At 39.5% G+C, this 24,613-nt stretch overlaps 1 protein-coding gene and 1 long non-coding RNA gene across 2 annotated transcripts in view; one reads left to right on the top strand and one right to left on the bottom strand.

The window, feature by feature from the left end:
• The window catches only part of slc22a18 (solute carrier family 22 member 18), a 79,161-nt gene extending 71,252 nt beyond the window's left edge, over positions 1 to 7,909 (bottom strand). The window contains exons 1-3 of the mRNA XM_016993307.2: positions 7,727 to 7,909; positions 5,351 to 5,448; positions 2,557 to 2,702 (exon numbers count right to left, since the gene is read on the bottom strand). Of these exons, the coding sequence (XP_016848796.2) occupies positions 2,557 to 2,702; positions 5,351 to 5,448; positions 7,727 to 7,909 (427 nt within the window). The remainder of the gene's footprint in view (positions 1 to 2,556; positions 2,703 to 5,350; positions 5,449 to 7,726) is intronic.
• On the top strand, positions 7,868 to 21,079 carry LOC134295371 (uncharacterized). The gene is made up of 3 exons (XR_010001915.1): positions 7,868 to 7,952; positions 9,424 to 9,623; positions 17,366 to 21,079. It is a non-coding gene; the product is annotated as an uncharacterized LOC134295371 (long non-coding RNA).
• The last annotated feature ends 3,534 nt before the right edge of the window (positions 21,080 to 24,613 follow it).

The raw sequence follows: 24,613 nt of genomic DNA, 5'->3' as shown, positions 1-24,613 counted from the left end.
TTTGTCTTAAATGGGGGGTGAGGTGTCTTTGGGAATACAGGCAGTTCCCAAGTTACAAATTAAGAACGGGGCGGGACAATAGGAAGTGAGAAATCTACCCCTAGGAGGAAAAATTCATTCCTGAAAGAATTATCATGCGGAAAAGTTGTCTTCACTGAAGATTTCTCACCAATCCTTGTTTCCACAACAACCCAAATTTTCAAAATTGAATTGTCACAGGGACATAAAGTGAGGTGAAATCTTCTAAACAGGGGCACAGACAGCAAAACAAACACCACAGGGGTGTTAACTCTTCTCGGTGTTATCCAAAACATTATCTATCTATCATCTATCTCCCCCTCCCCCCTCTCTCTCTGGAGTTACATATTTTTAAAAATTTACCTGTTCCAGCTTACAAACAAATTCAACTTAGGAACAAATCTTCAGAACCTATCTTGCTTGTAACTTGGGACTGCCTGTAACTATACTGTAGAATTAATGCTGTTTAACACTACTTTAAGTTCCATGACTCAATGGGATGGAATAATGGATTTTGTAGTTTGGTGAGGCAACAGCACTCTGTGATAGAGAGGGTTAAAAACCCTGTAAAACTACAACTCTCAACATTCCATAGCATTGCACAATGACAGTTAAAGTGGTGTCAAATTGCATTAATTCTACAGTTTAGAACACAACCTGTGGCTCTCCAGGTGTTTTGGATTTCAGCTCCTAGAATTCCTGACCATTGGACAAGTTGGCTAGGGCTTCTGGGAGCTGGAATCCCAAACACCTGGAAGGTCACAGGTTGTGCGGGCCTGGTGTAGATGCACCCTTTGATAGGAAGGAGTAGCTTTGCACTAGAACTGGAATGTTGGCATGGTTCATTTCTGAACTTTCCTTGATGGCATAATTACAAGGACTATGATGAACACTTAACCTTCAGAAATTAACAGTATTCCACCATTCAGTGATGGGAGATTTATCTGCTCTTATTATTGTGTTGGTAAGCTTTTGTTACATTTTTAAACTGGGAAATCTATGGAATTCTATGGTAATTATCTGTATGGTTTTGTGATTATTGTAAAATGTTTTGAAAGTTTGCTTGGATACACAAGTGGAGTGTCCTGATTAAAATCTTAGTGCCCATAGAGACAGACAGAAAATGTCTTGGTTTTACCTGAGGTGTCCAAATGACACCTCAGGTAAAATCAAATTAATCCAGAGTAAACTGGGATTTTCCAGTTTACTCCAGATTAATTAAACACCTGGAAAGATTTGGACCAGCTTCAGAATTGACTTCCTTCTTTCCATGCAGTTGAGACACAGTTAGTTATGGGTGAAACTAGGGCCCCATCTACACTGCCATATAAAATCCAGATTATCTGCTTTGGACTGGATTATATGGCAGTGTAGAAGAGGACTATGTAACAACATTTGAAACATTTTCTGTTCCTGGCTTGAAAGTTGAAAAAACTACTGTAAAATGTGCTGCAGGATGTCCCACAAAAATAAAGTTTTTGCAGTTTAATAAACCTTTTCCATGTTTTTATGATAGAACCAATTAGAAAATGACATTTATAACCCAGGGACAAAAATCGTGTTACATTGCATAATCTGGATTATATGGTAGTGTAGATCCAACCTAGGATTAAAGCAATAGTGTGACAGTCATGACTAAGCAGTGACATTGAATATGACAGTTACTTAGATTACTAAGTATTTAACTAAGTACCTTATACAGGATTTTGGCCTCATACATAGGATTAAGTTCTGTCTAACTCAGTAGGCCCTCCCTTGAAATAGATATGCATACGATTGCATTGCCACAAACAAAAATAAGGCAATGTGTTGTCAAAGGCTTTCATGGCCGGGATCACAGGGTTGTTGTATGTTTTTCGGGCTGTATGGCCATGTTCCAGAAGTATTATCTCCTGACGTTTCACCCACATCTATGGCAGGCATCCTCAGAGGCCCAAAAAACATACAACAACCCAAAAATAAGGCAGGCAATGGTTTTCCACAAACAACTCCCCACTAATGTTTTGTACTACAAATCCCATTCTTGACCATCAGCCATGCTGTCTGAAGCTGATGGGGGCAATAATTAAGTGCATTTGGAAGGCAACATTCTGGGGAAAGCATATCAAGATTATCTCACATTTATGACATAGCTTTTCAATGTTACTAAGTAAAGAGTGTGTTTCTATTTAAGTATCACAATATAAATTTCAGCACCTGACATGTCTGTCTCCACAATGTTGCTCCTATAATTTTGCACACTATATTCATTTATTATTACAAATAAATTTGTAAAACATATTGTTGTATATTTTACAAGCATAAAATACTAAATACCGTTAAGATTATCTCACCTTCACGCTTCGTGATACATTGCACATTCCTCTTGAAGTCAATTTGATTTATTCCTATCATGTACAACATCAAACAAGCTGACTCTATCTTCCCCATAATCAGAAGTTAGTTAAAGGACACTTCACAAAAATAGTTCCTTAGTTTGACTGTAAGACAGAACACAAGTAGACTGACTCCAATATTTACATAATCTAGTAACATTACCTGGTAGTCCATGCATAAAGATGGATGGACACCTAGAAAGAAAGAGCAACGGGACACTGGTGGACACAGACAATAGGAAGAAGCACAAAGATCCAGCCAAATATGAAAGGGTTAAGGCAGCCCTGGTTCCAAACTGGTCTGCAAATCTGGCAAAGGAAAGAAAGAAAGAATTTAGAGATGGAATTGGTTGCTGTCCTGTCATCATCATCATCATCATCATCTACCATCTATCATCTACCATCCTGGAAAACTTGTTCTAGCTTTCCTAGTAATACACAGAGAAACTATTGAACATTTATCAGATAGTCAACAGAACTACAGAGTTCTGAAGATATATTATAAAAAAGTATCTTAATGCACACATTCTTTGCCTTTTTAGGAAGTAAACTTTCATTTTAGCTGATCTAGGACTTTTCTTTATTCCAATGGGAATCCCACATAAGAAGAAAGAAGTACCCATTTATAAACAAAATCAGTTGTTGGTTAACAGACACATGTTGCCTGTTAATAATGCATGAGCATTTGTAGATCATTTTCAGAGGGCAGTCTGTCATGAAAAGCATCTAACTAAAAGAAAAATACTGTAAATTTTCCTAGAATAGCTTTTAAAGGGGCACAACTTTGAAAACCACAGCGTAGAACTTCATCACATTGAACGCCATCAAATGATGCAGGCTTGACCCCACCTCCATTCACCCTGAAGTGGCGAGAAAGCATCACAAGACACTTTCTTGCCCACAATAGTGGGTTTTGGGTAGCTCTGATGGCGCTAACTAAATTTTTGGTGCCTTTCCCTCATCTGATGGAGGAAAGGCCAATGCGGCAATGCACTTTGTCTCATTCCCCTTGTCCAATGGGAGAAGGAGGGAAGTCACCTGCCATTTCGCCAGCAATCACTGACAAAACTGTACAAAATAATTTAATAATTTTAATGTATTTTAGCTTTATTAGATCCTTATTATGTGGGTATATATTTGATTGATTTGGATCAATTACAATCTATTAACTATTTGAATATCTTGTTTTGTTGTTATAGTTCTTATAGTGTTTTGTTTATTGGTTTTGGTTTGGTTGTTTATTGGTTGTTGTTCATCACTGACACTGAATGTTTGCCATTTTTCTGTTGGAAACCGCCCTGAATTCCCTCGGGGAGATAGGGCAGATTACAAATAAAGATTATTATTATTATTATTATTATTATTATTATTATTATTATTGATACAATAACATCGTCTGAAACAGCAAACAAGACAGATATGCTAGATTTCGTATCACAAAATCACAAGTCGAACACTTCCCAAGCGTTTAGGACTGTGTGATGTATTTTCGGATGATGCACGCAGATTCCAGTAGGGTGGCCTTTTGCAGCTGACAGATCGTAATTTTGTCAATGTCTATTGTTTCCAAATGCCAGCTGAGATCTTTTGGCACGGCAGCCAGTGTGCCCATCACCACCGGGAACACCTGTACTGGTTTCTGTCAGAGTCTTTGAAGTTCAATCTTGAGGTCCTGATAGCGGCTGAGTTTTTCCTGTTGTTTATCGTCAATGCGACTGTCACCTGGTATGGCAACATCAATAATCCAAACGTTTTTCTTTTCCACAACTGTGATGTCTGGTGTGTTGTGTTCCAGAACTTTGTCAGTCTGAATTCGGAAATCCCACAGTATCTTTGCATGTTCATTTTCCATTACCTTTGCAGGTTTGTGATCCCACCAGTTCTTTATTGCTGGGAGGTGGTACTTGAGGCTTAAGCTCCAATGAATCATTTGGGCCACATAGTTGTGCCTCTGTTTGTAGTCTGTCTGTGCGATTTTCTTACAGCAGCTGAGGATATGATCAATGGTTTCGTCAGCTTCCTTGCACAGTCTGCATTTTGGGTCATTAGCTGATTTTTCGATCTTGGCCTTGATTGCATTTGTCCTGATGGCTTGCTCCTGGGGTGCAAGAATCAGGCTTTCTGTCTCCTTCTTCAGGGTCCCATTCGTGAGCCAGAGCCAGGTCTTCTCCTTATCAGCTTTTCCTTCAATTTTGTCAAGGAACATTCCATGCAATGTTTTGTTGTGCCAGTTGTCAGCTCTAGTTTGTAGTGCGGTTTTCTTGTATTGTTTTTTTGTCTGCTGTGCTTTGAGGAGTTTCTGATTTTTGACTTCAATCAAGGCAGGTTCTTCACTTTACTTTACATATTCTGACAGGGCATGTTCTTCTTCTTTGACTGCTTGTTTTACTTGTAAGAGTCCTCTGCCACCAGATCTTCTAGGCAGATATAGCCGGTCAACATCACTGCGAAAGTGCAGTGAATGATGAATGGTCATGAGTTTTCTTGTTTTTCTGTCCAAATTATCCAGTTCCACCTGTGTCCAGTTTATGATACCAGCAGTATATCTTATGACAGGTATGGCCCAGGTGTTTATGGCCCTGATTGTGTTGCCTCCATTGAGCTTGCTTTTGAGAATTTTCCTGACCCTTTGTGTGTATTCTTTGCTGACCACAGTTTTTACATGTTTTTCACATTATTACTATATAAAATGGAGGTTAGTGTGGACAGGTCCTATTTTGACTTTATTTTTAGTAATCTACATAATAAGAGGTTAATAATTACTGACTTGGAACAGAATTCAGTGAGAGTCAATGATATCATAGGAAGGAATCATTTGTTCCTCTTCTGTCAGACAAAACAATCCAGATTGCTATTTAAACTACTTTCCTGAACTGAGAAATTAAATGGTATTACAGAATTGTTTCCAAATAATTCTGCCATTTCTTAGGATTCACAAGTATATTTGTTATATTTACCTCCCAAATATGGGACTTCCCAAAAGTTGAAGAACACCAAAGATTGTTTGCAAGTAGCCAAATTCAACTGCATCCAAACCGAGGCTGGTCGCCAAATACTAAAGCAGGGTGGGACATCAAAGAGAGGGGTTGAATGTTATATTTCTTAACAAAAGAAACACTAACAATAGATCCTACAATTTTAGTGGATCCAAAGGTAGTCTCTTAAATTTGCACATTGAAGTTTGCCAGAAGATCAACATTTCAATCTATCATATCACATTGTTATCTAAAGTAGAGTTTAGAGCACAAATGGGGAATTTGTAGTCTTCCCAAATATTGTTGAACGGCAACTGCCATTATCTTTAATCAGCATAGCTAATATTGAGGGACAACGCACATTACTGTCCAACGTTGCAGTCTTAATTCTTATATAGTTGATTGCCCTATCATCCTTTTGAGGTGCAGCTACATTATAGAATGAATACAGTTTGACATCACTTTCAATGTCGTGGCTCAATGATGTGGAAACCTGGGATTTGTAGTTTGGTGAGGCACTAGCACTCTTTGGCAGACAAGGCTCAAGTCCTTGTAAAACTCCAACACCTATTATTTCATAGCATTGACTATTCTATAGCATTGACCTATGGCAGTTAAAGTGTAGTCATGTTTCATTATTTCTAGATCAGTGGTTCTCAACCTGTGGGTGCCAAGGTGCTTTGGCCTACAACTCTCAGAAATCCCAGCCAGTTTACCAGCTGTTAGGACTTCTGGGAGTTGAAGGCCAAAACATCTGGGAATCCACAGGTTGGGAGCCATTGTTCTAGATGCACCATAAGTCTTTATCCTTGCTGCCTCCAAGGTTGGTCCTTCATACCTATCTTCTCCCTTCCTGCCAATAGCACATACCCTGTTTCCCCTAAAATAAGACATCCCCAAAAAATAAGACCTAGTAGAAGTTTTGCTGAATTGCTAAATATAAGGCCTCCCCCAAAAGTAAGACCTAGCAAAAGTTTTGTTTGGAAGCATGCCTGCCGAACAGAACACCAGAGCATGCAGGATCGGTAAATGTATGTACCATAGAGTGTTGTACATGGAAATAATGGTAGTAACAGGAAATTCTTGATAGGATTCACAGTTTGTCTGGTTATGCTGGTTTGTGATGACAACTACTGTACAGTATATAATAAATGTTCATTTTATTTGTTCAACAATAAATGGGAATTCTTCTTCATGGAAAAATAAGACATCCCCTGAAAATAAGACCTAGAGCATCTTTGGGAGCAAAATTTAATATAAGACACTGTCTTATTTTCGGGGAAACACGGTAGCAAAATCTGCCTACCAGAGCAGTGTCAAGGTTGGCTTTTTTTTACAGACTGCATTTCTATGGAATTATTTTTAAACACACAGTGATACTTACTAAAGTGTATATATAAAATTAACACCGTTGATCTCATTTACTATTTTATTACAGGCCACTGGAGCCACCATCTGCTCCCCAGCTGAGTCCAGTGATGAGATCAATGGTAAAGGAATACACTGGGGGTGCTGTTGCTGCCTTTCTGTCAAACACCTCACCAGTAGAGCCTTCCTAGCAAAGAGGGTTGTTCTGAGGTCAAACAGCCAAAGATTCCAGCCAGAATTAGGAATCCAGCTATTCAATCAACTATGAGATAGTAGCTAGATAGACCCACCGCCCGCCACCATGGATCCTATGGCAAGGGTCAGCTGGGGAGGGGGCAATAGACCCAAGGACAAAGAAAAATGTGCCAATTTAAATGTGTGCTATCAAAACAATTTCAGTCGCATGTATTATGAGCAGGTGTGGCACTAATGGAGTAAATCCAGGGTAGTTCTGTAATACTCCAATTGCAACAGAATTATTTTGCTAGTGTAGACAACCCCCTGGAAGTATTGCTTGTTTACTGAGGAAAATGTGGTGCTGAAACTAGATAGAGCAGTAATCTGACCCAGGGAAGCCCTTATCCCTTATTACAAGAATAATCCAGGAGGATATTTTCAGGGTTTTACTCTTCATGTGTTTAGATAGATTAAACACGTGCAAAAAGTTGCACAGGAACTTACAAGGCAATGCAAACAAGCAACAACAACAACAACAACAACAACAACAACGATTTTGCTCTTCTTATCTTGACAAAGGAAGATCCACTCTAAATTGTTTTAATCTATCACTGCCAACTTGCTCTCATTACAAGGGAGAAGTGCTTGTTTCAGACAGCCACATTTCTATGGAATAAATATTATTTTTTAAAGAATGCATTTATGGAGAGGGGGCACCATCTCAGTGATTCTGACTCAGATGCATGGAGCAATATATCACTTACTCAAATGTCATTTTTTAAGATCCACGAAGGAGTAAAAAATCATACTCACTGGTACAATCCCAATCTGCATGAACATACAGCTCAGGTCCACAGCTGTCACCAGGTACATAATTTGGATCACCCATTGTGCTGAGGTTGTATTTACTGTTTTGTCTTGATCATCATTTACCAAAGGCTCTTCTTTCAGTTTCACTCTTTGTTGAGCCGTTTCAGAGGGGGCTCCTGCATTCATGCTGCACAGGAGAAGCTGTTCAGCACAACACCTTTCCCTGGAGGTAAAAATGAACTTTCACCTGATGCATGTTATGGACCTGGAGGTGGTGCGTTCTAGCTGACTCACTGTCAAACTCCACCCTTTTTGATCATAGCATTTTAGTGTAGACAACTGCTAGGTTTGAAACTATCTGCGTAGAAAAAAATCAATCAGGTTTGCATAAATTGTGTCAATGAAAAAGTGTTTACTCACAAATTAGTAACTGGCCGATGGCAACATACAGATCTGCTGAGTTTAAACAACTCTTCTCTGCTTGCCTTTGCTGTAAGATAGTTATGAAAGTGAAGGAAAAGCAAACTTCCTGGTTTATACCTCACAGGGACTGTGAACAAATTGTCAACAATGAGTGTCCAGAAAAGAAAGCCCTACTTTATCCTGATTGAAAGTGTTTTCGTTTTGCCGATCTCAGCATGCAGTCTGGTACAGTGCATGAAAAAGTTTTGTTTTTGGACTACAGCTGGACATGCTCCCTTGTAGGTTCTGGAAGGTGTAGTGCTTTCTTGCTCTGGTCACTGGCTTGGTTGTTCTCCAAGTGCTTTTAGTTGCAGCACTTGTAGAATTGAACACTGATTCCTCTTTGCACAAAGGGACTTTCCAGAAAATCATTGTTTTGCATAATGTATACATACATCTATTAACCCATTATTTTATGGGATCTAAACCTTTTCTATCTCCATACATCTCTATCTATTATGGGTGCATCTTCACAGTAGAATAAATGCAGAGTGACACCACTTTAACTGTCATGACTCAATACTATGGAATCATGGGAGCTGTAGTTTTACAAGTTATTTAGCTCCCTCTGCCAAAGTGCTGGTGCCTCACCAAACTACATATCTCATGATTTCTTAGCATTGAGCCATAGCAGTTAAAGTGGTGTTAACACTGCATTAATTCTACAGTGTAGATGCATCCATAGTAGGTCCACCCCATGTTTGCAGACACCACCATTGTCTGAAATCCAGTAACAGATAGAGGAGTCTTCATCAGGTCTATCACATGTTTAGTTCAGGAATGTGTCCAATCTAATTCTGCAGCAAGGACCCTTTTTAGGGGCACACAAGTTTACATTATTTTATTCAATATTTTCCCAAATTAATGTATGTATTTTATGCAATATTTTATGCTTAAAATATATACTTGATATGCCTGTCAGTTGAAATATACTTTGACACTTTCAGGCTGCAGTCCAGTCGGCCTCAGTGTAACACTGTTCCACATGCAGGCACACACAAGGCTGAGCCATAAATCTCTCCCCTGGACTTACCTGGTATCTGCTGAGGTTTCCAGGACACCTCCCACCTCCGGATACTGAAATCTGTGGATGCTCAAGTCTCATTATATACAATGGCATAGTAAAATGGTGCCACTTATGTAAAGTGAAACAGAAAATAAGTGAATTTACAATTACTGATAGCTCTTTTTTATTCATCATCTCCTATCCATGTTGTGTTTTTCCACATTTTCAACAGCAGATGGAGCAAACTGTCTGTGAAATGAATTGTATGTAGGAGGAAGAAACTGAAATTATTTCTAATGGGCAGAGATCACACTTTTATGTAATGCAGCTCCCTCTCAATTCAGCTGAAGTAACAGGTGACCTGAGGGGATCCCTGCAGGATGCAGATTGACATCTTTGTGATGATATCCTTCAAATCTTCTGACCTTAGAGGTAAACATGTTTATTTAGAGTTGGAGTGTAACTCATCTATACTAAGTAGATCTTGAGCAACAATATAATGTGAAGGAGTGAAAAAGAGAGGGTTAACAAAAAGTGGTGGAAGGTTACTTCTGGTGAGGAAAGAGCAAGAAAAAAAGGAAAAGTTTGAAAAAGAAAACTTTGAGTGTGAACCAAATGGCAAATGCCAGGGATAAAAAGTAAATATTAAAGGCAGGTTTATTACTCAAATTCAGCTGCTACTCTCTAAGGTGCATCTACATTTTAGAATCAATGCCATTTGACACCACTTTAACTGCTCTGGTTCAATGCTAGGAATCATGAGAGTTGTAGTTTGGTGAGGCATTTGCGCTCTTTGGCAGAGTGCTGGTGCCTCTCACAACTCTCACGATCCCATAGCATTGCACCATGGCAGTTAAAATGGTACCAAACTGCATTAATTCTCCTGTGTAGATGCATCATGTGTCTTTCAAAGATCCATTCACAGTACAGAATGATAACACTTTGATTCCACTTTAACTGCCATAGTTCCATCCTATGAAACCCTGGAATTGGCAGTTTCAAGAAGGCCATATTCTTAGCCAGAAAGTTGCATTTTCTCATTAAACTTCACATTCCAGGATTCCAGGCAATGAAGCCATAGCAGTTTAAGTGGAATCATGGCACTATAATTCTGCAGTGTGAATGGGCCTCTATTCTGCTGTCCAGTCATTAGCCTGCCTGGTCGTGGCTCTTTTCAAATGCCCTGCCTTGGCAATATTTGTTCTTCTTCCTCGGTGGTGGTTTCACTCTCTTTCATGTTTATGCTGTTTTTAAAAAGATGTCTCTCTCTCCGTGCACACATTCCTCATTAGGGAATGATTTATTCAGATCCCTTTCCCACATGGTTTAACTTCTATCTCCATCATTTTCCAGTTCTCATAAAAATGTTTATATGTCTTAAGCCGTAAGTCTTTTATGTTTTATGAGCTCTCTGTTCCAATAGTGTTTTTCTTCTACAAAAACAGTCAGTATACCGAGAGTTTATGTTTATTTGGAAGGTTTAAAATTTCAGATAAGTGGCTGGTTGGTAGAATATTATATACAATATTGATTGTTACAGGGAAGAAACTGTTTATGAAAGAGTGATTTGCTCCAGGAAAGCACTACCTCTAGTTGTCTAAAGAGAATCCAGCAGTTCTATCTGTCTTTTCTGCTTACCTGCATTTTCAGACTGAGGCCCTGATTTATATACACGTCTGCCAACTATTTATTAGGCTCCACTGCTTTCCAAATAATTAAAAGTTGCAGGACTGCTCTGTAGGGTCAGTTTTGGTGGAAACAGATCTGGAGAGTGTCCATGTTTTGTCAACTGTCTGTAAAAAAGAATAGGCTTGGCAAGCAGAAAACAACTACAGGAAATCTGGTTCCCAAAGAGCTTCAGCCCTAAATCAGCAACCGTCATTGTCTTCTGTGTGACAGTTCTCTGAAGCAAAAAAGTCAACAATAATATTTCTTTGCCTACATTCAAAGTCCACTCATTGTTCCTTTCAACCCCACTCCAGGCAGGTGACTGTAAAACATATTCATGGTGTAGCGTAACCTTATAGATGAGATGCTGATTTCCATCTATACCACTGCTTCTTAAACTGTGGGTCCCGACCCCAAATGATGCTTCCCTTAGCTCAGTGATGGGGTCATGAAAAATTTGGCAATAGCAAAAGGTTTCTGAATATCACCTAGACAATTAAACAAATCTGTTAGCAACAACATGCAGTGTTTACAGTGGTACCTGTGAAAAATGCTTCAGCTATACTCTAGAAAAAGGAAACTCAGCCTCTTTAGCAAGTCTTGCAAATGCTGATTTATTATCAGTAAGTGTTTGATTCATAAACCTATTTTATATATTACTAGCTTAGGTACCCAGCAATACTCAGGTTATATAATTTGTAGTGCTATTTATAAGAAAAAGCCAGTCTTTGCTTTTGTTTTTTATGAATGCACCCATTAGAAAATGCAGAAGGATGTGGGTGAACTACAATTCCCAAAATCGTGGGTCACTCAGTATCCAAAGTTAGTCACAATGGGTTTGTGTGCCAAGTCTGGTCCAGATTTGTCGTTGGCTGGGTTCAGTGCTCTCTGAATGCAGATGAACTATAACTCCCAGATTCCAAGGTCAATCACCCCCAAACCCTGGCAGTATTCAAAGTTGGCCACGTTGGGTCCTTGTACCAAGTTTGGTCTAGATCTGTTGGCGACTGGGTTCAGTGCTCTCTGGATGCAGGTGAACTACAACTCCCAGAATGCAAGGTCAATCTCCCCAAACCCCACCTGTATGCAAAGCTGGTTATGTTGGGTCTGTGTGCCAAGTTTGGTCCAGATCCATAGTTGGTGAGGTTCAGTGCTCTCTAGATGCAGGGTGAACTACAATTCCCCCCAGGTGGGTGAGTCCCCGCAAACTCCTCAAGTATGTTCTTTTGGTCATCAGAGTCCTGGGTGCCAAATTTGGTCCAGCTCCGTCATCAGGTTCAGAGGGCTCCTTGGATGCAGGGTGAACTACAATTCCCACCCAGGTGGGTCAGTCCCCCCCCCAAAAAAACCCCCTCCAGTATGTTCTGTTAGTCACGTTGGTTCTGTGTGCCAAATTTGGAAACCCACTTGGTCTTGTGATTGCCTTCGTTCCACCACCAACTTTCTATTTTTATTTAAGCCCTTTAGGTCTATTCTTTTTTTCAAATATACAGGTAAATGGCTTTTTAAAAGCTTTGGTTGACCCCAGTGGAGATTTTCTTGCAACCTCAATCTAGAAGGAAAAATTTGGTATTTCCAGTCATTGATTAAGAGATAAGAATAACAACGAAATTAGTGGTTTTCCACCCTCAAAGTTCTGAAATACCAAAGTGCACCAAGGAGGTATTTGTCCTATGAACAAAAATACAAGACCCTTTGCAGGTTCTCATGCTAGCTAATATTCTCAGGTTGGAAATGGCAATAGTAATTTTCATGACCATTGGAACATTAGAGGGCACCAGAGACCCACACATAGCTAATATCAGCCTCTGGATTGAAATAGTCCAGTGTATGTGCCTTCAAGTCACCTGTCAATTTATGACAACCCCATGAATTTTATAGGAGTTTCAAAGGCAAGAAATACACAGAGATTGCCAGTCCCTTCTTCTGAAATATACAGCGCCTGACATTCATTGTTGGTCTCCCATCTGAGGGCTGATCCTGCATACCTTCCAAGATCGGATGAGATCTGGTGCTCTTAAGGAATAATCATTTTAGAGAATAATTATTTTAAATTCCAGATTATGGAAGCTTAGTTGGACCTTTTTCCTGCGGAGTTTTATGAGATCATAATTTTTCTGGTGAAAGTAAAAATACAGGAGTAAAGTGAGCAACAACAAACTATCCTTTTGTGGTGAAACATTTCTACATTTAGGTCACAAAACTCAGCCCCCTTCCACAGAGCTGAATACAATCCCACATTATCTGCTTTGAATTGGAATATATGGCAGTGTGGACTCAGATAACCCAGTTCAAAGCAGATATTGTGGGATTTTTTGCCTTGATATTCTGGGTTATACGGCAGTGTGGAAGGGCCCTCAATGGCACAAGTACAGGATGAGGAATACATTGTTTAATACGAGTGGTTCTCAACTTGTGGGTTCCCATATGTTTTGGCCTTCATCTCCCAGAAATCCTAACAGCTGGCAAACTGTCTGGGATTTCTGGGAGTTGTAGGTCAAAACACTGGGGACCCACAGGTTTAGTAATATTACATGCAAAAAGGACCTTGGATTATAGAATCATAGAATAGTAGAGTTGGAAGAGACCTCATGGGCCATCCAGTCCAACCCCTGCCAAGAAGCAGGAAATTGCATTCAAAGCACCCCCGACAGATGGCCATCCATCAGGCTGAATTTCAGTGGAATATGAGCCAACAATGTAGTGATGTGGTGAATGTTATTTTAGTCTACATTAATAGAAGCATAATAAATGATTTCTATATGTAATGAAGGGGAAATAAGAGTTAAGTTATTCACCCCTTTTGAACAATAGTACCCCAGTCCTGTTGAGATTTTATTTATTTATTTATTTATTTATTTACAGTATTTATATTCCGCCCTTCTCACCCCGAAGGGGACTCAAGGCGGATCACACTGCACATATAAGGCAAACATTCAATGCCATAGCATAGAACAGAGACAGAGACAAACGCAGGCACGGGCTGGCCTTGAACTCATGACCTCTTGGTCAGAGTGATTTGTTGCAGCTGGCTGCTAACCAGCCTGCACCACAGCCCAGCCTTCTTGCACCTTGGAGTAGCAAAGTAAATCAAGCTATCCACACTTTTGACATTAGAACCTACTCAATTGCTATGGTGCATATCCAGTTTTAAAAAAACAACAACACATTTATCCATTTGTATTTTTCAGAATTGATCATAGGCTGCAGTCAGAGATGCATGTATTTATGAGCTTGTGACCCCTCACCCCCAGCATGTATACTTTTGGATAATGTATACAGTTTTGAAATACACATACATGCAAACTTAATCAATAGGAAAGGTGATAGAAATTAAAGGACATAGCCGAGCTAGTTGGTGAGTTTTTCAGACTTTGTCAAATTCAAAATACGGCTGCTACAAAACACAAAAAACAAAACAGTTGCCAGGGCTATCAGTATAGGTAAGACTACAAGGGAGTAAGATCATCTCTTCTGACCTTCCACAAGCAGGTCAAGATTTTTTTCTACAAGCAGGCATTTGGAGAAAGATAGGAGGCACTTTGCTAGAGAGGTTGTAGGTGGAATTTGTGAGGCATTGGTGGGTGTGGTTTTAAAATACATTTAAATTATATTTATTGTATTTTAACTGTATTTTAAACTTAACACGTGCAGTACTGTTTAATTATTTTTTTAAAATTTTGTTTTTGCTCTTTTTGACTTGATTAAATTGTGTGGCTGTTAGCTGCTTTGAGTCCCCTCAGGGAGAGGTATAAAATATAATAATAATAATAATAATAATAATAATAATAATAATAATAATAATAATAATAATAATGGAAAAGCATATAGGAACAGTCTTCAATGATGCAGAGAGACACAGATGGAGGGAGCAAGAGCTAGCAAATGACTCTGCAAGAAAACACAGAGAAAGAACAGATAGGATATAGAGTAAAAATGAATTGACAGCATAGCTGAAAGCAGTCTGGTCCTGGTTGAATTTTCATCATTAGTCTCTACTCATTTAGTGTAGTTCATTTTATTGATTTCTGCCCAATTTTCTAATTGATCAAGGTCCTTTTGAATTCTGTCCCTCTCTTTCAATCAGCTACCCCTTCTAGTGCTGCATCATCTACAAACATAAGGATTCCCTCCATTCTGCCATCTAAGGCCCCTTCTACAGTGTCATATGAAATCCAGATTATTTGCTTTGATTATATGGCAGTGTAGAAGGGGACTAAGTCAGTGAATAAAATTTGGAGCCCCCGATGGTGCAGTGGGTTAAACCCTTGTGCTGGTAGGACTGCTGACCTGAAGTTTGGGTTGCTGACCTGAAGATTGCTGGTTCGATTCCAACCCAGGGAGAGTGTGTATGAGCTCCCACTATTAGCTCCGGCTCCATGTGGGGACATGAGAGAAGCCTCCCACAAGGATGGTAAAAACATCAAAACATCCGGGCATCCCCTGGGCAACATCCTTGCAGACCATTCTCTCACACCAGAAGCAACTCAAGTTGCTCCTGACACAAAAAATACTGATTAAAATGTTTAAGAGTAATGCCCCTAGAATAGGACCTGAGGCAACCCACTCGCTCTGACAATTCTTCTTTGGAACTGGAGGTGTCTTCATGAGTTACTGCTATAAGAAGCAGAGTTCTACCTCAGGAACTGCCTGCAAATGGGGTCAGTGGCCATGCCTTCATGCTTCTGCTCATTATCTGAGAAGGAGGCATACCAGACAGAGTTCATGCTATATGACAACTTTCAGGCTTGGCCCATTCACAAGTTAATGGAGGGCTGTTCAGATTATGATCCCTGTCCTGTGGGAGAAGTAAACAGAAAAGAGATGAGAATGTTCACAGCATATGAACAGTGTTACAAACTGTGTAACAAACAAAACCACTTCCAAAAACAATTCAGAATCGTGAAGAAACCTCAAAGATGGATAGCCAGAGCAGTGCAGGAAGGCAGGCATGAGCCGGAGACTTGTAAGCCCATTTTAATTCAGATTTTGTGCTGATCTCTTTCACACTACCCAATTATATACTAGTAAGTGTAGGCTTGCCTTTAGGATTCTCTGCCAGAGAGTTCTAGTGCCTCATGATACTACAAGTCCCAGGATGCTGTAAGATATTGCTATAGCATTTTTTTATCATATCAGAAACGAATTGAGGATACAGTTATAATGTATTTAAAAACAGAAAGTTAAAAACTTGGCATTATACTAGATTTCCTTTGATCAGAAACTGGCCACTTGGAGTGCTTCTGGTGTCACTGTAAAAAGATCCTCCACTGTGCATGTCGCAGGGGTCAGGTTGCATTTGTAGTAAGTGGTTTGTGGTTTGCTCTTCTCCACATTCACATGTCATGGACTCCCTTTTATAGCCCCATTTCTTGAAATTGGCTCTGCATCTTGTGGTGCCAGAGCGCAGTCTGTTCAGTGCCTTCCAAGACACCCAGTCTTCTGTGTGCCCAGGAGGGAGTTTTTCATCTGGTATCAGCCATGAGATTGAAATGACTTGCAGTATGCTATAGCAATGAAAGTGGTTTCAAAGCACTACTGTATAGTGCAAAACAGATTTCTTAGAAAACTTGTCTAATGAACAGATAACTGATTTATTTTCAACCAACTTCTATCACCAGTTTCAATGTGTCACCGTTACCACTGGTGGGGAGGTGGGCTGCAGAGTCTTCCAGATATTGTTGGGCTGCATCTCTCACCAACCTTTGTAGCACAGCTATTAGTAAGAGATAATGGGATTTAAGTCCAGGAACATCTGGGGAGTCAGATGGTGCCCATCTCTATATTACTAAAAACAGACACTGAGGCTTTTGTAGGGTTTATCAGATACAAAACGAAGAAATATATAACAAAAAATCACTAATCCCTTCAGGCAAGTACATATTTGGGATTGACAGTCCTAACAACAAGGACACAGGAACACCAAATTAGTTCCATTTTAGAGGGGTTGATGACCGTAAAAGAGTCTGGAGGGGACCTTTGCCCATCCTGACATTAAGAATAGAATCTGGCATGTAGAACTGGGCAGACTGTCTTTTGCAATTCTACTTGGCAGCTCTGAAGCTCTTCTGTGGAAATCCAGCTGTCTTGCTTGATAATGTTCTTTACACAAAAATGTAAACTGTTTTTATTTCAAAAGGCTTTCAGTTGCTCTCTTTCCATGATTTTTTTTACTGCTTGCCTCTTTAGATTATTTTCTTAACCAGCATAATTTATTACATATTATTTGGTTACTATTGTTGTAGATCACTTGGAGTGTTCTAGATTTACTTGTCAGCCTCACACAAAAAACAAATGAAGAACTAGATACTCTTCTGCCCTTCCTTATGGCCTCCTAAGTGTAGAGACAGAGATACCAAAATCAATCTAATCAATCTAATGGCATGTTTTGTCCCTGAGGATTCACGAGAGGCAAATCAGCTGTCAGTGGAGGATGCACTCAATTGCCCAGGGAGGAGCTGAAACTTTTTAAAAAGGAACCAAAACTATCATCTCTATATCCATAGATTCTAAGAAAATGTAAGGAGATTTATTTTTGGCCATCTAATCCAAGTCCCCCACTGATGAAGGAAATTGAGATGCAGCCCATCCAGGGCAGATGGCTGTTCAATCTCTGCTGAAAGGCCTCCTCCAAAAGCGATTACACTACTCCTCAAGGTAATTGCTCTCAGCGTCAAGCTTCTCTAATCATCAAGAGAGTCTCTGGATGTTCAGCCAAACTCTACCTTCGTATGACATAAACCAGATGCATCTAATCCTGTCTTTGAGCAGCAAAGCACATATATTTTTCCCTTTTGTATGACAGCTATTTATGTACTTGACAAGGACTTGTAATACAATAAGATTATTCTAGATTAAAAGGAAAAATGGGGAGGAGACATTATTAAATAGGATATGATTAAATTAAAAGGCGATGAAATTTGAGGAGATAGTAAGGCAATAATCTAAAGATGAAGTTACAAAAATGTATAAGAATTGAAATTTTAGTCAAGATGGATACATTGTTGACACAAATATTACTCCTGGTTATGCATTGATTTTAAATATATTGGTTTATATTTAACAGAAGCTGAAATGCAACTAAGTAGAAAAAGAGCCATATCTATTAGTTGCTTTTGCTTGAAGAGAGGGAAAAGTCAACTGTGTTTTTAATGTTTGTTGTTGTTTGTATTTTAAATATTTCACTGTTCTATTTTATTGTTTAAAATGGGGATAGAAGGTAGTTGTTGATCTGTTTTGGTAGGGATGGGGGAAAATATATGGTGGGATATTATGTGTTTTTTTGTTTTAGAGTTTAGATTGGTTGTTTATATTCTTAATTGACTGTGAAAATATAATTTTTTAAAAGAAAAGTACTTATGATTCTCCATGGTTTTTCTCTTTTTGTGGGTTCAACACACTCATTTTGTTGTTGTTATGTGCCTTCAAGTTGACTTTAACATGTGACAACCTTAACATAGAGTTTTCTTCACAGGATTTTTAAAGATGGAATTTGCTGTTGCCTTCCTCTTAGGCTGAAAGAGTGTGACTTGCATAAGGTCACCCAAAATATTTCCATATCTGAATAAGGACCTGTAATCCGGTCTACTCACGCAACTCTCAAATTACTATTTCACGCTGGTTCTAAAACAAGTATACAGCATCATTATGTCAGTTCTGATAGCTGCACTTACAAAAACAGTTACTCTCATCTCTCTGGCAGAGATAAAGAGATACTCACAGGAACACCTCAGCAAGCAAGAATCCAAAAGTGGCAGGCTAATACCTGGAACCTCAATCAGTGGCTGACGCCAGATGAGAGACTCCCTCCTGGGCACACAGAAGATTGGGTGACTTGGAAGGCACTGAACAGACTGCGCTCGGGCACCACGAGATACAGAGCCAACCTTAAGAAATGGGGCTACAAAGTGGAGTCCACGACACGCAAGTGTGGAGAGGAGCAAACGACAGACTACCTATTACAATGCAGCCTGAGCTTTGCCACATGCACAATGGGTGATCTCCTTACATGACACCAGAGGCACTCCAAGTGGTCAGCTACTGGTCAAACAATATTTAGTATAATGCCAAGTTTTTAAAAACTTAGTTTGTGTTTTCAAATACATTACAACTTGTACCCTCAGTTCGCTTCTGACACGATAAATAAATAAAATCTCTCTGGCAAATTTAATTCCCTCTAGGAACAGATCCTTTGCAAGACTACTGGGTTCTGCACAATCAAAATTCAGCTATCCCAAAATAATCTTTTCAACATTGATAGTGTGTAACAATACCTTGCAGCTAGGTAAACCATTTGTCATCATTTGCTTTGGGGATTGCAGTTAATCTCAGAACATGGGGTGGACAAATGGGGTCTTGCTCCTACCAAAATCCTATGCCTCCAACCTTGTGAGACCTGACTGCTTGCTAAATAGGCCCACTCGTTTTTCATATCTTTTTATATTTACTGACTGATCAATCATTTTCAAATTGTCTTGGGAAAAATGAAACACATAATATACATGGGAGTTGTGTATAGAAATTGGAGAATGTGTGCATTGGCATAGCAGAAATGTCCCTCTGAAAGTGCATATAGAATTGTGTGAGACCTGGAATTCTCATTGAGCTTTTGCCACAAACTGACCTAACAGAAGCAGCCTATTAATTCATAAGGTAGTAAGCCAACCCGAGAAGAAAAATGGAAGTAGATTTGTTCAACTTGTAACAAAAGTTCTGTCTCATAACCATGGGCTACTTTTCCAAATTTAGAAAGATGGAGAAAATGTCAGATACCACATTTCAGACAATCATAAAGAAACTGTGCCATTTCCTGACTAGGAAGAGCTGGCTCAGATCTACTGGCAAAGAAGATTTAAGGACCTTCCAAGCTTATTGGAAATTTGATCATCCAACTTCTGCACACCAAAGGGAAAGCTGAAAGACATCAAAATAGAAAAAAATAATGTTCAAGATAGAATGTGGGGAACTGATTCAGCTTCCATTGTTCTGGAAAAATTAAAACATCCCTTTACTGCTTTGGTTTAATGCCTGTAAATGGACTGATGAGTTGAAAGACAATTTTATTTATGGCTTCATTAATCCATTCAATTTACTGTATTAGACATTTTAGAAGAAATTGTTACCATGGGGCCTACAAATATAACAAGTCAAATATTTTGGAAGTCTAAGAAATGAACATAAGATCAACATAAAAAGTATCCTAACCAAAAGGCACTAAAATGTAACTGGGAACAACTATTTTAAAAAATTCTTAAACAGATATAAAAACTACTTGCTGGTTAGAGTAGACAACACATTTACAGCTTCTGTGTATAAAATAGACTTTCTGATGCTGAAAATATATTACTGGAGGAACCAGGTTATCTTTTTCCATTGGGGGCATTCCATAACTATGAAGCTACCACTGAAAAGACCTGATCATGATGTGTTTACTGACAAAGACAAAGACTTTATCCATAACATGGTTTAGTTTAGCCAGATGCAGAACCAGCAGGACAGGATGAAGGAAGATCACTTCTAGAAACACCAGATGTCACTTTTGTATTTCAGCTCCAAACCAGAGACAGTTCTAAGTCCCCTCTTAAAATAAACAAAAGATCCATGAAATCTTCTGCCTATGCAATTGACACAAAAGACACCAGGTGTCATCAGGAAACTAGACATTTTGTTCCCTACGACAAAATAGGGCCCCCTTTCATTCCACACATAGAAAGAAGTTGGATGTACTGGCAGCCTAATCTTGCATCACTACTGGCAATATGGGTATGTCCTTCCAGCACATTTAAGAGCAACAGATTGATGGTGTTTTTATATTACACAATTATTCCATTAGCCCCTGGTGGTGCAATGGGTTAAGCTCTTGTGCCGGCAAGACTGCTGACTTGAAGGTTGGGTTGCCGACCTGAGGGTTGCCAGTTCAAATGCAGGGAGAGCATGGATGAGCTCCCTCTGTCAGCTCCAGCTCCCCATGCGGGGACATGAGAGAAGCCTCCCACAAGGATGGTAAAACATCACAAACATCCAGGCATTCCCTGGGCAATATCCTTGCAGATGGCCAATTGTCTCACATCAGAAGCAACTTGCAGTTTTTCAAGTTGCTCCTGATATACACAAAGAAAATGGCAGTCAAAGTGGGATTATAGTGCTAAAATCCTGTAGTGTGAAAAGGTTCAAGTTTAGCAGGGAGGATGCACATCAGAATGTAGAGAACAGAGACAGGTGCAGGAGGTGGGGATGTTAGCTCAGAAATTCTACCTAATTCTACCGAATGGTAATTATTAACCCCAAGTCTGCCCCTGACTAAAATAGGGGCAGACAATTTCCAGAGATCCCCCAACTTCAAAGTAACTTGAAGAGCTGCTGCAATCACCACACTTTGAAAGAGCAAACTACATCTTGCATGGTGAACAGTTAGCCATTTTGCCACACTTGGGGGGCTTTCCTCTGGCCTGAGTTACCCTTGTACAGCTCTTTTCAAACAACTGGAAGGAATCAGATGAACAGTTTTGAGGGGCAGCATGTAACTTGCAGCCTTCACTTTGCTGAAAGTTTCAAACTCAAATTCATTTTAGTGTTGTTTGCTTTTGAAATCATTTTCTTTGTTGGCTCTGACAAAGCAAAGACCTGTTCATGGAGATGGAACTAAGAGAAAGGCTTTAAGGAAGAAGAAGTGAAAAATAGCTCAGTGAATCAGTGGAAAAGCACAACATGAAGGGAACTACAACCAGGAAGTAACTCTGCTCAACAGCAAAGGGAGAACAGGTCAGAGGAAAGTTCACCAGGTTAGTTTTTTTAAAAAGGTTTACTTTAGATAACATCTGTCTGGATCTTTATTAGCAGCATACATTTCTCATTCTCTAAGGTTTTTTTTAAGAACCTTTTTTTCCCTACTAACTTCTCTCTAGATGAAACTTAGCTAAGATCTCTCTTTCAAAGCCACCCAAAACACGTGATGACTGAACTACAGTTTCCTTACAAAGGGCTGGATGGAGGAAAACAAACAAACAAACAGAAGTTTATGGGGCTTCCTAACATATCAAAATATATTTACCACTCCTGTTCTCTTAATATATGCTGATGATTTATCCTTTTCCATAGGCCGGAGAGATTTGGTTTTTGGACAGAAGTACAGTGGGCTTGTAGTATCAACAAGGGTTCTGTTTCAGGACCTGCCGCCGATATGAAACAATACAAATAATCACATTCCATATTATTAAATGACAGTAGCATTAACATGTAAACTTCAACATGTCTGTGTTCGCATCAACACCATTTATTAATAGATCAGAGGGCCCACTGTAATTGAGAAGTTGCCACACTGCTGTAACTTTGGAATAACTCTTACCCCCCAAGCAAATTATAGCAATAAGCAAAGAAGAATGTTGGCTAGGTAGTCAAATTGATATTAGATGCTCTACCTGTGGCTGGTTAGCTCTGATGTCAGTGGGAAAATGTATCCACTTTGAGCTTTAATTGAGCTATCCAAGGTGTTCAGCTCTATCTCCAAAAGAAGCCTAGTACTTTTGATAACTTCATTAACCATCACACTAAACCTCTGAACAGATTTGCGTCTCCAAGTTCAACAGCTCAGTGCTTTAACACGCTGCGCCACCAGGGGCTTCTCCCCCTTATATACTTAGACCCAAAAAAGTCCTTCCTAACCAAGGTATGGGATAACGGAACTAACCTTCTTGTAAAACCCAAAAACTAATCCTAGTCACAGTAGACCAAATAAGTCAATTAAATTAATGAGTGTTGGTTGTTTGAATTTACTACAGTTGGGATTAATAACTGGATTTCAGTCTAATTCACAACATGAAATGATGAGTAGCAGTAAACTGAAGATTCAGATAGATGGTTCTTTAAACATGTAGCTAATGGGTATCTCTCCCCCTCCCTGGGTTTTGCCATAGAGGGAAGGGGATCCCAATGTGATGTGTAATGGTGCTTTAATCTGTGTTCTTGTTTACTGGATATAATGTCTCTTCATTCAAATAGTGAAGGAAGTTAAAAAGAAATAACTTCTTCACACTTTGTATAATTAATATGTGGAAAGTATTGCGACAGCAACTTGCTTAACTAGCTGTTACCACGGCATCTGATAAATTCATGGTGTAAATCATTATGTCCTCTTGAATATTTATTTATCATGTCAGAACCTAATTGAGGGTACTGTTATAATGTATTTTTAAAAACACAAAGTTAAAAACTTGACATTATACTAGATTTCCTTTGACCAGAAGCTGGCCACTTGGAGTGCCTCTAGTGATGCTGTGAGAAGGTCCTCCATTGTGCATGTGGCAGGGCTGAGGCTGGTTATAATAAGTGGTCTGTAGTTTGCTCTTCTCCACATCCGCATGTTATGGATTCCACTTTGTAGCCTCATTTCTTAAGATTAGCTCTGCATCTTGTGGTCCCAGAGTGCAGTCTATTTAGTGCCTTCTAAGTTGCCCAGTCTTCTGTGTGCCCAGGAGGGAGTTTCTCATTCAGTCTCAGCCATGGATTGAGGTTTTGGGTTTTAACCTGCCACTTTTGGACTCTCATTTGCTGAGGTATTCCTGCAAGTATCTCTGTAGATCTTAGAAAGCTGTTTCTTGATTTAAGGCATTGGAATGCTGGCTGATATCGAAATAGAGGATGGGCCTTGAATGAATTGACATAAAGGTAATGCACATGTTCACATCTCACAGTATTATTTTTCCTGGTTTTGCCTTCATATATTTGCATTAATATGAATAAATGCACCCAGTGCTTTTGTTTTCCAACTCATTTCCTATTATGAACACCAGTAAAACCAAAACAAAAACAACCCATTACATTCTTCTATTTGGAGCAGTAACAGGAGCCGTGTTGAGAAAATGGGTCGGTAGTTTGAGAGGAAGAGGGTTTCCCAGTCCCTGGCCCATGGCTCCAACCTCTTTGTGGGACTCTGACAGCTTGGGAATTGCCGGCTCATTCACTTGCCCTGAGGCCACGCTGACATCAGCACCTTCTTCCTGTCTGTCTACTTTTCTGTCTAATTGCTTGCTGGCTCCTATCCTCCAGACATTTAAGTTAGCACCTGCACATTGAGAGCAGTCCTGGGGTGGGAGAAGGAGCAGGAAAATGCACACCCTGGGCAGGACGGATGGGGAAAGTTGTTTTGTTGCCCTGTGGGTGATTGTGTGGGCATTCAAGAAAGAGGAATCTCAGCAACAGTGCACTTTGCAGAGACACACATGGCAGCCAGTCCTTGGAAAGTCCTTGTAAGATACAACACCGATACAGGTCAATCCAGAAGTCCATTTTTTTCAGTGGAGTTTACTTGTAGGAGAGTGTACATAAGATAAGAGCCTCTCTCCCTCCCTCTCTCCCCCTCTCTCTGTACGATCTATTGCTTTTTAACCCCTCCGCCAGCCACAGAGGTTTTTGTTCGGCGTCTGTGGCTATTTTCTGTTTTTCTTTAAACAACAAAATGTCTCTCTCCATGTGTATACTATAGAACAGATTTAGTACTGGAATTGCATTAACAGTAACATTAAAACTCAGTTTGTCACCTCTTTGTCACACTTAACAAGCAGTTAGTATTAGTATTATGTATAATAACAGACACATCCATATAAACAATTTACTGGTAAAAGTGTAGCTGTAGCAGCTTTTCCCACATAATGGTGTACATTTGGAGAGTAAGAAGTTAAAATTGTAGTTGAATGTTAGAAGCTGGAATGTATATACACATGATTACCAACTGTTTCTCCAAGATCGGACCCAGGACA

Source organism: Anolis carolinensis, chromosome 1, assembly GCF_035594765.1.
Source record: "Anolis carolinensis isolate JA03-04 chromosome 1, rAnoCar3.1.pri, whole genome shotgun sequence".
Lineage (NCBI taxonomy): Eukaryota > Metazoa > Chordata > Lepidosauria > Squamata > Dactyloidae > Anolis > Anolis carolinensis.
The sequence above is the reverse complement of the archived record's forward strand: the minus strand, read 5'-3'. Positions and strand labels throughout refer to the sequence as shown.